Here is a 13,955-nt window from a genome sequence, read left to right as displayed (position 1 = left end):
TGTATATTGATATTTAATATGTTCTGTATAATATCACGGCTTATATATTTTAATAGTATTTCACACAAAAATAAATTTAAAAACTTATTTCATCTAAAAGTTATAAAAACTTAAAATATTTAGACGGTTTTGGTTGACACATCCTTGCACTTTCAGAAATTTTAATTTTATTCTGAATACTTAGGAAAAGTGGCAATCTTGTTGCAAATGAAAAAAATATTATAACTATAATCCAGAAAATTCAGAGTAGAAATGTTCGAAAGCAAAACATACACAGAGTTTATTGTCAGTCTGTGCAGTTGTGGTGAGCAGACTTTAACAATTGAACGCGCCTGGTGAATCGTAAACATCAACAATAACAGAGCCCGTGCCCTGTTTACAAAAACTGTGTACGTTTCACGGGTGTGATCAATTTGCTAAACTCTGTACACGCACTTAGCTCGGATGACGATACTTGTGAGGGTGTTTCGCTTTCTAACATTTCTACTCTGAATATAATTATTTTTCTGGATTAAAGTTTTAATATTTTTTCATCAATGCACAACAAGAATGCCACTTTTCCTAAGTATTGAGAATAAAAGTGAAAATTTGTGAAAGTGCAAGGACGTGACAATCAAACCCATCCAAAATTTTGAAGTTTCAATAACTTTAAGATGAAATAATTTTTTTTTATACATGTATTTTTGTGTGAAATGCTATTAAAATATATAAGTCGTGATATTATTATACAGAAAATATATTTTAACTTAAATCTGTGTAATGTTCATGCACCTTTTAAAAATAATTTATTTCTTATTCAATAGTTTAAGAAATCAAATATTTTCAATCAAGGAATAATTAATCACGATCAATAGATATATTTCACTACTGAAAGGTTTATTTTCCTCTTAATCACAAAGATCCGCCAAAGCATGTGCACCATTATAATTGCTACCGGTAATTCGTCGTAGATCATCGAAAACAAAAGTAGAATTTTGATTAATTTTATAATTGCTGATCATGTAAAATTTTTATTTATCAGGATATAGATAATGATTTAGAAATTTGATATTTGAACATGTTGAAAGAAACTCACTTTATTTTTCGAAAAAATAAAAGGTCTAACTATGCAATTTGATGCATCATGATTACCGTGCGGGTGATTATGAACACAGTTTGTCCGTACTTGTAAATTTAAAGGTATTTAACATACTTAGTATACTCGTTTTCTAATTTTGTAAACCGAAAGTAGATATAAATATTTCTTTAGGATGTGTCGAAATGTCGGAGGAAAAGAATCAAAAAAGTTCTTATAAACTCTTGGTGGCTGCCATTGACTTTGGCACAACCTATTCTGGTTATGCCTATTCCTTCAAAGACACCTGGGCTAAAGTTGTGGCAAATAAGTGGTCCAGTGGGAATTTGATGTCTCACAAGGCACCGACAGCTCTCCTCTTAAACCCAGACCAAACGTTTAATTCGTTTGGATATGAAGCAGAGAAAAATTATTCTGAACTTGCTGAAGATGGAGATAAATGCGAGGACTATTACTTCTTCCACAGATTTAAAATGATTTTGAAAACAGAACTAGAGAAGGTAGGATATATTATCATTTGAATGCATCCTATAATTTGATATACTAGTATATTTTCTTTTTATATCTTTATATTTTCTTTTTGTTTATGGACATGTGTACAAACATAACAACTCTAGCTGAAAATCTAGTGATACGATGAAATTATGGCCATATAAACTAATAAAGATGGAGTGTTGAATTTTATTTTTGATTTAATAATATTATTACTTTCACTAAAAATACTTTTTTCATATGCAGAGAGTCAATAGAAAAACCAAATGTATGGAGGAAAACAAAAAGGAGCTGGATGCTATTGTGGTCTTTACCCACTGCATACGCTATTTGAAAGATCATCTTCTTGAAGAAATAAATAAAACCCTCATAACAAAATCCGAAACAAAAATTGAAGTAAAAGACATCACTTTTGTCATCACTGTACCAGCAATTTGGGATGATACAGCAAAAATGTTCATGAGAAAAGCTGCTGAAGCGGTACGTCTCTCTCTCTCTCTCTCTCTCGTGTGGCATTCCTCTGATGTTGCATTCTTGGTTCTTGTTGAAAATTTTTGTTGTAGCTTTTAAACAATTTTTTAGGCTGAAATTCCGAGTGATCAGTTGCTTCTAGCACTGGAACCAGAGGCTGCCTCTATCTATTGTCAACATATGCACTTGGAAAATCCGGACAATACGAAGAAAAAAGAAAGTATAAACTCTAAGTACATGGTCCTTGATATTGGAGGTACCTTATACAAATATGATTTTTTTAAAGTTAAAAAATAATATACAAGTGCTCTACGACTCAATACTCAAATTTCGAAATTTTGGACAAATATCAATTAATGCATGTAACATATAGAAGCAAACGCAGTTTTTATACAGTAAACTGTCTTTTGAAATAATAATAAACAAATGCATGTCTTTAATGGATTACGGAGATAACGAATAGTATTCAAGCTCAAAGACCATTTAAAATTCACGAATCAGCAGCAGAGTATACATGAACCTCTATGAACATCAGAAGTCAGATCATGTGCCATGGAGGAGTGAGCATCACATTTCGAACGCTCACACCCGCCGTGTGCTGCTTGTCGTGTTGGAAAAAAATTGAAAAATCCGTTGGCAATTCAGTGTGAAAATTATGACCTAACAAGTAACAATAGGGTTGTATTTGCTGACAATATCATTCTATAGATCATAACACTTGTAAAATGATAAATTCAGATGACTGTTGATATTCTTGTTTCATCAACTTGTTTGTTAAATGCTTGGTTTGTTTTAGAAATTGTTGGTAAGACTATATAGCATACTCTTGTGTATGAAATCAACTGAGAGACATAAGCCCGTATACGTAGTTATGTAGGTGATAAGGGTACCGGTATAAATTGCTTCTCAAATAAAGGGTGTTAAAGATTGAAAAGTTACAGTCATTGCGTTCATCATAAATTTAAAGCTTTGTTACTTAATACAATTTGGAACATAATTCAATGTACAAGTTTTTGAATAAATACTGCTTCATATGTATACAAAAGTTATTTGGTCTGCTAATGGCGGGGTGAAATAGGTACACATGGGAATTCCAACATATTGTCTCCAAAACACAAAATTCTAGATATGGTCAATCAGAAACTCAAGCATCTTTCTAATATGAATTGAATTGAACATATTTTATTGACAAAGTCAAAAGGATCAGACACAAGTTCAGAAACTTAGATAGTCCTCTCCTGATATAACATTTTGTGAAATTGCCAAAGTAAAACAAACATACATACATATGGTCTACTATATACATTGTATACATTGTAGCAATAGAAAGGAATAAATTCTTTAAATATACAAATATAATTTGAGATGGTGAGGAAAAAAATAAAAAAGTAAACTTATTTTGAAAAACGACCACATTCATTTAAGAAAGTTTGAGTAGTCTTGAAAAGTTCAGCATTTTGTTCAAAAGTTAGAGAATCATCGCCCCATAGCATTAAATGTACATCTATAATATGTAAATAATTTAATGACAATAGCTTATTCATTAAGGAATTTCTTGCTTTTACATAATATTTACAAACAAAAAACAGATGATATGTATCTTCTAGTAGTCCACAAGAACAATTAGGACTGGTTATTAGGTTACAGCGATATAAATAATATGAACTTCATATTACATGTTTTTTCTATGAACAATCAGAATTTTTATAAAATAATTCTCCAAACGGCGACTCACATGATACTAGTATTCTTTTTTTAAAGGTGGAACAGCAGATATTACAATACACCAGCTAGAAAATCAAAAATTGGTAGAACTAATTCCGGCAACCGGCGGGGCATGGGGAGGCACATGTGTAGATAAAGCGTTCCACAAATTTCTGGAGAACATTTTGGGTGATGAGGTCATGGAGAAGTTTTCGTCGGATATAGATTACAAGGATGACTATTTCACATTCTGGCAGGGTTTTGAGACCAAGAAAAGGAACAAAATAGGAACAGCTGTTAGTGACAATGTTCATATTAGGCTTCCGTTGGGATTAGAGGAAATTGTTAAAGAAGTTTTTAACTACAAACACATGAAAAGGAACGAACCAATAAAACGATGTATTGAAAAGTCTATTTACAATGGCAAGATAGAATACAAAGATGGAGTCATATGGATGCCATCTGCAATTTTCAAAGAAATGTTTTATCCAACGATTAGAAACATCACCACTCATCTGGAAGGTCTTTTCAAAAAAGAAAGTGGCAAAAATGTTAACATATTACTGATGGTTGGTGGATTTGCTGATAATGAGTTACTGCAGTCTGAAATGAAAGAAAAGTTTCGGGGAAAGCGTTTGGTCATACCCGAGCAAGCAGATTTGGCTGTTCTGAAGGGAGCGGTATATTTTGGTCATATTCCAGACGCTATTTCTAAACGGGTTGCTAGGTATACTTATGGCATTCAAACTTGGCCGAAATTCGACCAATCCAAACACGATTTAAAGAAAAAAGAGATGGTTTCCGGAGAAGAAAGGTGTAGAGATGTCTTTTTAAAATTTATTTCCAAAGGAGATCATATTGAACCTGGAATGAGGAAGTCATACATTTTTAAATCGCTGCAAAATGAAAAGAGGAAATTAGAGTGTGGGGTATTTATATCGAATTCCGAAGACCCTACATACATTGATGAAAAAGGATGCTGCAAATTAGGAACATTAGAAATTCCAATGGGCGATCGAAGTGAAACAACTGAAATTGAAGAATCTATTATTTTTGGAGAAACGGAAATTCGAGTGAAAGCCTGTAACTTTACTACTGGAGAGCGATACGAGGTGAAATTTGATTTGCTGGCTGAGAATATTGATATGCCCGACAGCAGGACTTGGAGTGTGCACTGAAAATGTTTTTATCAAAATCACAAATTTAAATTGTTTTCCTTGAGACCTATTTTGAATGCATCTTTCAAATTAAAGATCTACAGTATCAGTATTGTGCCAAAAATATAAATCGATGTATATTCATACATTAGGTTGAATTGTTTTGAATTTGTTGTTAATGTAATTTTTTCCCATAAATATAAATCGATGACGACTATTTTCAATATTTATACTTTAGGTTGAATTGTTATCAAATTTGGGGTTTATGGTTTTTTTTTTCAGATTGATTTCATTAGTAAAATCACCGTTAAAGACGCTCTAAACACTGCACACTAAAGAGCTCTATTTATTGGGTAGTTTTATGCAGTTAGAGTGATCTGCCCTTAGATTTAAAATGAAAGAAATTGCTATTTACCGTTAATTACATAATTTATGATAGATTAAAATATTTTTAGCATTACATAAGACCAATAGTATGAAATTTAGATAATTGATTTCATTAATTTTCCTAATGTAAGTAAACTACAGTGATTTCTGCTTACAAATTGTCCATTGTCTTTGAACATTTTTCATGCCCAAAAAAGGCACGTACCCTTTGTTCTAAATGAAAGAATAAGTCTCAATATGCATATCTTTATATGATATATTTTTCCCAAAGTCCAAAAAAACAGTTTCTGTTAGTGTTAAGAGCTTCCTTACATGTTTTATATTTATTTTTTAACTATTTGTTGTGTCTTTCTAATGTTTCACGCTCGCAGGAATTTATATTCATAAATAATTTACTTGTTTCTAGGTATATACTAGATTTTTTAAATTTAATATGATTTCTTTGAATTTATATGTGTTAATTTAGCTATAGCAACCTCTAGCCCATTGCAATGTGTTAGTTTAAATATGCAAACATTTCCTGTATGTACGAGGGCTGTTCAATAAATATTGACCTTGGTGCTCGGAAAGAAGCAAAAGACGCTTTTCAATGATGTAGTCTTTATGACTTAACTTAATATTCTCTTTTAATTGAAACACGTCCGTAAATTTTTTATGATTTCCTGGACTCGTTTCTTCCTTCCGCTAGGTTTTTTTTATTTTAAAGTTTGGAAAATGTGAAACAAGTCAAAAGGCGAAAGATCTGGCGAATATTGTTAATGTGAAGAAAAAAAATTAACTTTATGTTTATCCCAAAAACTCCTTTACTCTTCAGGGCTTGAGGGTTTGAACGCTGTTATGAAGAAATTTAATGTAGTCAAAGAAAAATAATGTAGCAGGGATATTTTAACATATGAATAATGATCTAATATAAATTTGGAAATGTTTTAGGACTAATAATCGGGAAAAAATAATTAATAAAGGCGTAAGCAATACATAGTTATGTGGGTTGATCCAGAGTTGGTAACGCAAATTAACTGTAGAGTTTACACTAAATTGAGAGAATAATCTTGTTTAGAATCATCAGGAATTGGGTCTAGTTTACGTTCATTCTGGTGAAGTCATTCAGTTTGTTAATACCATTAGGGCGGAATGACTTCAATCTGTGCATCCAGAACTTTTCTTTGCTTTTTCTCTGAGTGTCTGTCCATCTTGGGTTATGGTCAATCACCACTGCTGTCATGTCCTCCCATTTGTGACCCTCAAGGTTGAAATGTTTCCCAACGGGTTCATTGAGTTTTTTGGTCCTAATGGTCGAACGGTGGTTATTGACTCTCCTGCGGAGATCTCCTGTTTCACCAATATACTGTTTGGAGCAAACTTTGCAACTGATGAGATAAATGCAGTTGTCAGTATGACAGGACAAATTCCCTAGTATTTTGTAGCTGCGACCTGTAACAGGGCTGTTAAAACTGTCTGTGTCAGTGCTGTGCTTACAAAGAAGACATCTTCTGTCAGAGCAAGTTTTAAAGCCCCCGTTAGGTAACGGGTTGTCCAGTCTGGTTCTCACTACCATTAATTTGTACTTACCAGGTAAAACAGAGAAGGTCCAAACATTGTAACACTCTATAGTGATTCTGATTTCAGAATTTTGAGCTCTGATGTTTTCTGAATTGAATAAAATTAAATCTCTAGAAGTAGTAAATGTAGTTCTCTTCACAAAGTCAGAATATATACAACAATGTACAACGAGGTTACATAGGTCATAATTCCCAAGGTCAATTATCATGGTGATTGCGATGAAAAGTATACAGTTTTGCTATGCCACATCTTGATTGTTGCATGGGTGTTAGAATGATAGTGTCACAAACGGGCAGTCATTTAAATTGCAAAACGAAAGTAACAAAGTGTAAAGTCATAAAAATGGCACAGGAAAGAAAATCATCATCGTCCCGAACTTTAGTGGCTGCATTTGACTTTGGGACAACGTATTCGGGTTATGCTTATTCATTCAAATCGGACTGGGCGAAAGTGCATATGAATAAATGGGAAGGTGGCCAGTTATCGTCCTTTAAAGCACCAACTGCTCTTCTATTGAATCCAGACAAGTCTTTTAATTCCTTTGGTTTTGAAGCGGAGAAAACTTATTCTGAAATTGCAACAGATGGTGACGAAGAAGGTCGCACTTGCAAGGAGTATTATTTTTTTCATCGATTCAAGATGATGTTGAAAACAACTCTCACCCAGGTTTGTAGGTATCTTGCTTACAAATGATTGTGTACACAGGAACCAGGATGGGGCTCATGGTCTAAAACTAAGTAATACGAACAGATAGAAATATGTGTGGTTCAAGTATTTTAGACACCCCCCCCCCGAAAACTAACTCTATAGCAGGATTTGCAATCGGAAAAGTAAAATGGCTCTTAGAGTATAATGTAGGATTTTCCCCAAAAAAATCGACATAAGTGTCAAATTTCCGGGGGATTCTATTCTGTGTAACAGTTCCCAAGAGTCATTTTTTCCGATGTAAGATCTCTGGAGGAGGGGGTGTTCTTGGAGGGAGTACTCAATCTAAAAGCTGACAAAAACGATATGCAAAACCTCTTAATAAATTTCAATAAAAAAAAATCACACACTCTTTGTAAAACTAAAAAGGATCGATTTTTTTAATGTCCCAGTTTATAATTTTTCTATTAGTTAAAAATGGGTTTGAGCTCAGTGATTTGAACTCTATTGTTCAATATCAAAAGACTGCTACTCTCGAACTAAAAAAAATTCTACATATTTAGATGAAAATTTTCACCCCTTTTCTGACCACGATAGCCTTAAATTGAAATCAAATCTGTACTAAACTAAAATTTCCCTGTACAAATATTTAAGTGTGTTTTGATCTCTTTTTGTGGACTAGCCTTAACCCAAATCATGCTTATGAATCGATGGTCAGTGAGAATATAAATTGTAGTCCTAAAAATTAATCTTATTTATTTATTATCCTGTCTGGCAAAATGACCATAAGATGTTTTTGAAGATTGATTTGTATATATTCCTAAATAAATATTCCAGTATAAATCTTTCATAACCTATTGTGCTTGCCTCATTTTATCCCCAGACGACATGATTTGAATAAACTTCACCCTATACTGCATGTATGTCAGGAAGTATTTAACAAAGTTTCGATTTTTTCTGGTCTCGAGGAAATAATTTTTTCTCAACATAGCATTACCTCCTGTTGTGGTCCAAAGTATCCTCCAGGACAATTAAAACCTCAGAGAGATAGATCGAGAGAAAGAGAGAGATGTGTAGATGTAGGAAAACTGATGCACTGTCGAAATACATGTACATACATGTACGCCTAAACTGATAACTTTATTTCCCACAATTTTCAAGGACTGTAACAATATTTATCTGCTTAATGCACAGCTTGATATTTTTTTTTTTAAATTTGAGGGAATACTCTACAATTTTTTTTAAAGTTTGTATTTCTTATACACTCTTTACATTCTAGATCAGACTAATAATTGCAATTTCATTGACTAGAGAGTTCATCGAGAAACAATGTGTAAGGACGAGAACGATCGGGAAATGGAAGCTATGCCAATATTCACCCTTTCCATCAAATATCTGAAAGACCATCTCATGAAAGAAATAGAAAAAAGATTCCTTGTCGAGGAGATAACTTTGGATGACATTAACTTTATACTCACCGTGCCAGCAATATGGGACGACTCAGCAAAAATGTTCATGAGAGAGGCGGCTGTAAAAGTAAGTCTGTTTATTCCCTGTTAGGCTACATTGCATGCAGTATTGTTTTCCTTAAATGGACACATTCGAGACATGTACATTTCTTTCATAAAAATGAATAGAATACAAATAATGAATGCTTTTCAATGGTTTGCAGGCTGGATTACCAGACAAACAATTGCAGATTGCATTAGAACCAGAGGCAGCATCTATTTATTGTCACCTCATGCATTTTGACGCTGTTGAGAAGCAAAAGGGAAAAGGCAACTGGACACGGGAGATGGGCTTAAAATACATGGTTGTGGATCTTGGAGGTAATAAAAGAATCATTTAAGAAAAAAAATTCCATTGTTTCAAAAATTAATGTATATGCAGATTAAAATTATCCTTACAACTTTATTATTAAAAAAAAAAACGGGGATATAATAGGACAATCATAGCGTACATTAAATGTTTTTCATGGTTGTACGTATGTGTTGAGGATGAATACTATTTGTTATTAGTATATCCTCTATATGAAGATTGTTTTTACAAATTAAGAAATTGTTTTTTTTAATCCATCCATGTATAAAATACTACAGCTGTTCGATATTAAGAAGTAAAGAATAAGTTTTCCCTCGGCAAAGATATTTATTATATGTAATATACCTGGTAATATGTAGTATGAGGCGAAAAAGTGATCTTGTAATCTAGAATATTGTTATTTTTATCTTTTATTTCATAAATTTTTATGTACATAATAATTCGTTGTTCTTCTGTAAATTATCCACTTCTTTGTTGTATCTGATTTTATTATAGTATAGATACTAAAAAACTGTAAAGTAATGATAAAGTTAAGCAAGGAGCTTGTCGCCCGATAAGGTAGCTAACCGATTGGCCCTTATACAACCATTAAATACTTTTTTATTTTTGCGATTTACAATAAATCACATAACGTGAATTTTTAACCTTAAGGTTTTACAACATCTTCCTCCAAAAATAGCATGATACTCTCAGCTTTAATCAAGAACTGGTCAGTCAGGCTTCTGTCATTACTTTTTTTGAATTCCCTGAAAGAAATACTGCGTATTGAGATAATGTACAGTATTTAAGCTTAAAAATCCCAGCAAAAATACAAATCAGGAGCAAAGCAAGCGGACTCTTAAACATCAGAAATGGGATAAGACGAAATGGAGGAGTAAGCCTTTGTCGACGGTCACACCTGTCGTGTTGGATCCTTATGATATGTATGGAAATACGGAGTAAGGGAAAAAAAACTCGTCGACAATTCAGTGTTTAAATAATCAGTATAACAGAAAAAGGGAAAGTTTCCCCAAACTCGAAAATCCTATTTCGGGGGGTGGGGATGGGGATGAGGGCTGTTAGGTTCTTACCTCTTTCAGTACCAATTTTGCTGCATTAACCTTAAACATGAGGGGTATGCTACGTGCCTGATAATTACCCATCAATTAGTATGAAAAATCTTCAATGTTTACGAAAAAATGACTTTAAACGAGGCTTTTGAGATTCTTGTTTCATCAACTTTTTGTCAATAACCTACTTCATTTTAGAAATCATTTGTACATCGAGCATATTCTTCCGTATTGAATAAATTGAGAGAGATATCATCCCTGATATGCAAGTGATAATAGTATATGCTATATAGATATAAAATTGTCGATTGAAAATTAAGTTGTAGTCATTACGTTTATCATAACAATTTGTTGTCACGTAACCATTTACTTCTTTTCCTATTCTGTGGTATTTTTTATTTAAAGTTTACCGAAATATCATTTTTTAACCACTTTATCTTGAATATCCAACTTACGTACCTTTCCAAATATTACCTGTATGTAATGGTTTTGTCATAATAAAAATGCTTTAAAATTTAGGTGGCACCGCTGACATAACTGTACATCAGCTTCAAGAAAACGGAACTCTGGCAGAGGTGGTACCGGCAAGTGGTGGAGACTGGGGCGGAACTTGTGTTGATGAGGCCTACAAAAACTTTCTTGAGGACATTTTTGGAAAAACTGTTATGAAGACCTTTAAATACGATTTGGAGTATGTCTTAGACTATATAGAATTTTGGCAAAATTTTGAAATCAAAAAGAGAGAACAAGTTATTTCAAAGATTTCACATTTGGTACATCTTTTAATACCTATAGCTTTGACTGAAATATTTAAAGAGCAAACAAACAAGAAAGGAATGCATGATGCAATAATGAAAGCGCTTATAAAGGAATCAACACATAAAAATGAAGACATTACAAGTTTGCAGGGAAAACTCGAGTTGCCGATTGAGAGTTACCAGAAATTTTTTACACCAACGATCGAGAAACTCGTTGATCATTTGTCTAAAATGTTCAGAGAGGAAGTGGGTCCGGGTGTAGATGTCATTTTAATGGTTGGTGGATTTTCTGAGTGCGAGCTGGTTCAAGAAAAACTAGCAAAACATTTTGGAAATAAGCGTTTGGTGATCCCCTATCAAGCAGGTCTCGCTGTTTTGAAGGGGGCAGTCTTTTTCGGTCACCACAAAGATTTGATTTCACGTCGAGTAGCGAGATATACGTATGGAATTCAAACGTGGCCAAAATTTGACAAAACAAGACATTCTCTACATAAAAAGCATAAGATAAATGGCGAAGACAGATGTCGAGATGTATTTTTGAAATTCATTACCAAGGGTGATCCCATAGAGCCTGGTCTGAAGAAATCTTACATTTTCAAAACTCTCAAACAAGGCGAAAAAATACTCGAGTGTGGGGTCTTCATTTCCAACAAAAAGAATCCAGAGTACGTTGACGAGGAAGACTGTTATAGGCTAGGGACTCTTGAAGTTCCATTGACGAATTCAGAACTTAGGACTAATATGGAGATTGAGGAATCCATCATTTTTGGGGAGACAGAAATAAGAGTCACAGCTTGCAACTTTGCTACAGGCAAAGAACACGAAATCGTTTTTGATCTTCTCTCACCAAAAATTAAAATCCCAAGCAGTAAAAGGTAATACAGAAGAAAAATCTGTAAACAATCTTTGACGTTGAAAAGAAATTGTAACATTTAGAAACTAGAGGGAAAGATTCAAACCTTTTACTATTAACCATGCATTCATACGAGATACATGTATGTAGATTGATAATTTTTATTTTTATCATAAAGTTCAGTAAGGATTATGTTATCACTTTTTTCATTATCTGTAAATTAGATCAATGTTTGACTTTGCTGTATTTTTCAAATGCCAGATCACCATAACCACTGTGTATTAATTGCTCAAAATATGTAAACAACGAAGAAAAAATAGTGTATGTAATTGAACATGTTAATTTTTTCTATGTCTTTCTATTGTATTCATGCTCAGGAAAATGATAATTGTATTTTATAACAATTTATATGCTTTCTGGAATACTAGTATTTCCTTTCATTTGTATTACATATCATGTTTATTTGAATATATGGAAAAATATATTACGTTTATCATTATTGTGACTGACTCTAGTTGTACCTCCCAGCTTGAAAAGTGGAAGGGTATAATGTCTATGGGATGTCCATCTGTGTGTCCGTCCGTCTGCAACGCTTTGGGGGTACCCATCTCTTATCTGCAACTCTTCTTATACCATTGAATGAAATTTAATGAGACCTTCACAGATTCTTTATTACATAATTCCATTATACACCTCTTATTTTACTTTTTAATTTGAGACTTATTTCGAGTCTCCCATAGCAACACATGGACTTTATCGTCATAATCATATTGGAGGTGGAGAGTATCATTTCTTGAGCTCAGTGCTCACAGTAAATCTAGTTTAATCTATTATCTTAGCCCGTTTAATTGCTTAGTGGTAAAAATGATTTCATGTAATTGTTTTTCAATAACAGACAGTTTATTATTTGATCATACAACCGATTTAGAGTCGAGAAAATAATTCCATGTCCTTCGCTTAATATTTAAATTCTAAGATTTATTTTAATATGTGTCTTAACCATTGGACTATTCCAACGAAGTAGCGGATTGAAAGGTGCTATAAATAGAGGTTCCTATGATATTGCAAAATTCATGATAAAGTGGTCAACTTTAAAACTCGGACTTAAAAAGCTACCTTAATTCGATCTTGGCTAAGATCGAGATGAGTGAACACTTTCAGATCAAGATTAGGAACTTCAGGGGCTAATTGATTTGCACAATATATAAATAAAAGCCAATATGTCATTTATTTCACGTACTCCTTTTTATTCAAATTCTATATAATTTTCTGTTCAGCTCTCAAAGGCATTCTAATTAGAAAATTAAACAATCGCAATGGTTGATTAAATTGTTTTAAAATAGTAATTAAAGTTTATGAGCATTTTTCTTAAGTAGTACAGTACAGGCCACGAGTTTTCCGCAACGCTCGGTGGAAAAAACACCGTGTGAAACGCTCTGTGTTACACCGTGTACACGGTGTAGCACGGTGTGTGTGGATTTGAAATATACAGGTAGGCACACCGTGCCGCACCGTGTCTAGAAAAAGCTCAGCTAGTGTCCTCCGTGTCGCACCGTGTCCGGAAAATTCCCCCCCAAGCTGCACCGTGTAAATAGTATTACAGACAAAATCGTTTGTTTCTCATAAAAATTTGATAATAAATTTTGATAACAATTTATAACTTTGTTTTACGAGTATGTATATAAAATAATCGTTTTTATTCTACCAGATATTGGACTTCGAATGGCATGCATGATATTGAGATTAGATATCGGTAAAAAAAAATTGAATGGTTTTCATTTGAATTAACTGTGTGTCTATAAATTTATGTAAGTAAAATTATTCATCCATGTTACAAATTAAATCAAAATTATGAATTTTCTTTTAAATGAATAATTTAATCTCATGTGTTCATGTAACAAAGGAAGACGAAATGGCGTCGAGCTGCATTCGTGTCACATACACTGTATAGTACAGTATAAAATTAAATCAGAGCTGTATCTATGT

At 33.0% G+C, this 13,955-nt stretch overlaps 2 protein-coding genes across 2 annotated transcripts; both read left to right on the top strand.

Annotated features, from left to right (window-relative positions):
• Positions 1–1,167: 1,167 nt before the first annotated feature.
• On the top strand, positions 1,168–5,024 carry LOC134244246 (heat shock 70 kDa protein 12B-like). Its single transcript, XM_062726508.1, has 4 exons — positions 1,168–1,575; positions 1,814–2,047; positions 2,150–2,294; positions 3,800–5,024. Exons 1-4 carry the CDS (start codon positions 1,261–1,263, stop codon positions 4,918–4,920), a joined length of 1,815 nt encoding a protein of 604 aa, XP_062582492.1. The 5' UTR covers positions 1,168–1,260; the 3' UTR covers positions 4,921–5,024.
• A 2,139-nt stretch (positions 5,025–7,163) lies between these two features.
• LOC134244249 (heat shock 70 kDa protein 12A-like) lies at positions 7,164–12,151 on the top strand. The gene is made up of 4 exons (XM_062726510.1): positions 7,164–7,512; positions 8,803–9,027; positions 9,164–9,320; positions 10,878–12,151. The coding sequence occupies exons 1-4, from the start codon at positions 7,189–7,191 to the stop codon at positions 11,993–11,995; spliced, it is 1,824 nt and encodes a 607-aa protein (XP_062582494.1). The 5' UTR covers positions 7,164–7,188; the 3' UTR covers positions 11,996–12,151.
• The last annotated feature ends 1,804 nt before the right edge of the window (positions 12,152–13,955 follow it).

The sequence above is a fragment of the Saccostrea cucullata genome, unplaced genomic scaffold, assembly GCF_032062105.1.
Source record: "Saccostrea cucullata isolate Sc308-1 unplaced genomic scaffold, CSIRO_AGI_Scuc_v1 ctg6465, whole genome shotgun sequence".
NCBI classification, from domain to species: Eukaryota; Metazoa; Mollusca; class Bivalvia; order Ostreida; family Ostreidae; genus Saccostrea; species Saccostrea cuccullata.
Note: the sequence above shows the minus strand (reverse complement) of the source record. Positions and strands in the feature narration are given on the sequence as shown.